The sequence below is a fragment of the Palaemon carinicauda genome, chromosome 19, assembly GCF_036898095.1.
Source record: "Palaemon carinicauda isolate YSFRI2023 chromosome 19, ASM3689809v2, whole genome shotgun sequence".
Lineage (NCBI taxonomy): Eukaryota > Metazoa > Arthropoda > Malacostraca > Decapoda > Palaemonidae > Palaemon > Palaemon carinicauda.
Genome location: NC_090743.1, coordinates 16,489,090 through 16,492,883, shown reverse-complemented (window position 1 = coordinate 16,492,883; position 3,794 = coordinate 16,489,090). Strand labels below are relative to the sequence as shown.

Here is a 3,794-nt window from a genome sequence, read left to right as displayed (position 1 = left end):
ACGAAATTGAAGTAAGTAATAACGAAGAAAAGCGAGCCATAAAAGGAGGGTAGATTTGGGATTATTGGGGTAAAAGAGAAAAAGGGTACCAAAATTGATTAGTAACTCATTATGGTTGGAATGTAAAAAGCCCTAACGTTAATTAGATGCAAGAAATCCAGATGCCCATGATGTAAATTCAAACGGTAATCTAACTAAATAAATTCACATGGAAATTTCAATGTTGCTAGATATGGGGATTTATCCCTAGATTTGGGGATTTTGGGTGTCTGATGGGGATATTCTGTACAAATTTCTAAGAAACAAAGATGAGTAAACCTTTATTCTGTTGCAGTTGGTTTACTTGTACTTATATGAAGTATAGTGAGTAATTTCTATATTATTAAAGCTTACATAATCAGAAGAAAATATATTTCTGGAAATGGGGATTTTTGGTTTTTTTGGGGGGATTTTTTATCACGAGTTTTGGGGATATTTAGACTAACCCATCTGACAACACTGCATGGACTATTAAAAAGTTAAAGTATTGTCAACATGCTGGTATTAATTATGGAATACACTATAATTAATAAGGTAATCAAAACATTAATGCAATTTACTATTTCAAAAGTCAGTTATATAAGTTTATAGCATTGGATGATCAGGCAAGACCTATCAAAATAACTCAAGCTCTGATGACATTATGTTAGAAAAATTTGGAATTTATTACATTCCTGGCTCTTGCAAGAAAATAAAGAGCTGTAATTATGTCAAATGTAAGTAATATATACATATATATAATATATATATATATATATATATATATATATATATATATATATATATATATATATACATACATATATATAATATATATATATATATATATATATATATATATATATATATATATATATATATAATGGAATGGATACAATTACTTAGTCAATGATAAATAGGCATAATCATGACAATCAGAGAGAGAGAGAGAGAGAGAGAGAGAGAGAGAGAGAGAGAGAGAGAGAGAGAGAGAGAGAGAGAGAGAGAGAGAGATAACCACCTGTACAATACAGTAAATTCATTCAACCCAGGCAGAGAACGTAATTAAGCATCTTTATTCCGTATAATTTCACCTTTGATGGATGGCAGGTCAGCGAGACAGAGTTGATAAACGCGGTCGTTCACCAGCACGGATGGCCAGTGGTTGACTCGTCCGATAGTAGGGTTGTGGCGGGTTGGAAACTCGTTGTAGACAAATTGCTGCAATGAACGAGGACGGGCAATCAACGGAAAGAGAGGAAAAGGGACGGAGTGTAATAAAGCATTTACAGCAGGGATTGGGTTAAGTGGAGTATTTGATGTTGGGAGATTCAATTTGATGTATTTAACGAGGGAAGGGTAAATTCTATATGACATCAGGGGATAATCTGTTACTGTAGTTACATTTACAATGATTAAAATGATAACGAGAATAACAATGATAATAATAATAACACAATCCGAATTAGAAGCTTCATAATGCACACAGATATGCATGAGAGAGAGAGAGAGAGAGAGAGAGAGAGAGAGAGAGAGAGAGAGAGAGAGAGAGAGAGAGAGAGAGAGAGAGAGAGAGAGAGAGAGAGCGTGCATTAACGTCATTAACAAAAAGTCTACGTAATCATGACGCCCAATCTCACTACAAAAATATCCCTTAAAAATTATCGATGACTGTAGTCTTTTACAATCAACAGCAGATGACTTCTAAAGGCTAAGCTGCAATCAATACTTTCATCTTTTTAATCCCAGCTGTTCGTTGATTAACACATCCTCCTTTTGATTACTTCTTAAGGGTATCTACAACTTTTTTTTTTCCAAGAAGCGAGGCCTTAGTACAGTAAGTCCTTTTGAACTTTATATTTAACTTAGCAGTGTACAAGAGATGTCTTTACTGTGGAGATAAGTAGTAGAGAAGATATTAAAGAAGGTGAATGGATAGATCAGTGTTCTGATGTGGTTTGGACATGTGGTAAGAATGAAGAATAATAGGTTGAAGGAGAGCAAATTAACAATAAATCATTCTAAAAACAGTAACGTCAAAACTGATATGTCATAAATAAACTATAAAAGACCTATGTCAGCCCCTTCGACATAAAAGCATTTGCTGCAACTTTGAACTTTTGAAGTTCTACTGATTCAACTACGCGATTAGGAAGATCATTCCACTACTTGGTCACAGCTGGAATAAAACTTCTAGAGTACTGTGTATTATTGAGCCTCATGATGGAGAAGGCCTGGCTAGCAGAATGAACTGCCTGCCTAGTATTACAACCAGGGTGGAATTGTCCAGGAAGATCTGAATGTAAAGGATGGTCAGAATTATGAAAAATCTTATGCAACATGCATAATGAACTTATTAAACGACGGTGCCAAAGATTAATAACTAGAGCAGGAATAAGAAATTTAATAAACCGTAAGTTTCTGTCCAACAAATTAAGATGAGAATCAGCAGGTAAAGACCAGTCAGGAGAACAATACTCAAAACAAGGGAGAATGAAAGAATTAAAACACTTCTTCAGAATAGATTGATCATAAGCCAATTTTTTTTTGTGCAACTGAAGAAGACACAAACCTAATGTGTTTCTCAATTGTAAATTTGCTGTTGAGAATCGCACCTAAAATCTTAAGAGTCATACAAAGTTAAAGAAACATTATCAATACTGAGATCCGGATGTTGAGGAGCCACTGTCCTTGACCTACTTACAATTATACTTTGAGTTTTTTTTAGGATTCAACTTCATACCCCATAATTTGCACCATGCACTAATTTTAGCTAGATCTCTATTAAGGGATTCAGCAACCCCAGATGTACATTCAGGGGATGGAATTGACGCAAAGAAAGTAGCATCATCTGCATATACATATATATATATATATATATATATATATATATATATATATATATATATATATATATATATATACATATATATATATGATAAATTTTGCACATTTTTACGTGTTTTTCATATTCAAATAAGCCATATATATTTTAGATATATTAATGTCTGGATTCTCTTAACGACCTCGGGATCAAAGCCCCAGGCGAAATCACACAAAGACAAGAGCTCTTGTCTTTGTGTGATTTCGCCTGGGGCTTTGATCCCGAGGTCGTTAAGAGAATCCAGACATTAATATATCTAAAATATATATGGCTTATTTGAATATATATATATATATATATATATATATATATATATATATATATATATATATATATATAGATAGATAGATAGATAGATATATAGGTAGACATAGATAGATACATGCATACCATATATATACCCATATATGTACAAATGCAGCCGTTTTTAGTCCGTTGCAGGACAAAGTCCTCAGACATGTCTTTAATCACGCATGAGTTTTGACCAGTTTTCATCACCAAGCTGGCCAGTGAAAATTGGTGATGGTGGGAGATTTTTTCTGATTGCTCACAACAAATCAACCTAGTATGAACATCCCTGGCTAATACAACTTTGCTGATCCTAGCGATATATAAACCTTTTGTGGTGGCCGATGTGGTAACGTTCCTACAAGTGATCGCCAGACTGGGGTTCAAGTCCCACGCAAACTCGTTAGCTCCTTTGGTTGCAGCAACCTCACCATCCTTGTGAGCTAAGGGGGGGAGGGGGGCGGGTTGGGGGACCCCATAGGTCTATCTGCTGAGAGATCAGCAGCCACTGACTGGCCATCTCTGGTCCTTGCTTGGGTGGAGAGGGTGCTTAGGTGGTGATCAGTATATATGGTCAGTCTCTAGGGCATTCTCCTGCTTGATA

General features: G+C 34.9%; 1 protein-coding gene across 1 annotated transcript in view; it reads right to left on the bottom strand.

The window, feature by feature from the left end:
* Nucleotides 1-1,083: 1,083 nt before the first annotated feature.
* The window catches only part of LOC137658914 (uncharacterized), a 323,352-nt gene continuing 320,641 nt past the window's right edge, over nt 1,084-3,794 (bottom strand). The window contains exon 6 of the mRNA XM_068394033.1: nt 1,084-1,239. Within this exon, the coding sequence (XP_068250134.1) occupies nt 1,084-1,239 (156 nt within the window). The remainder of the gene's footprint in view (nt 1,240-3,794) is intronic.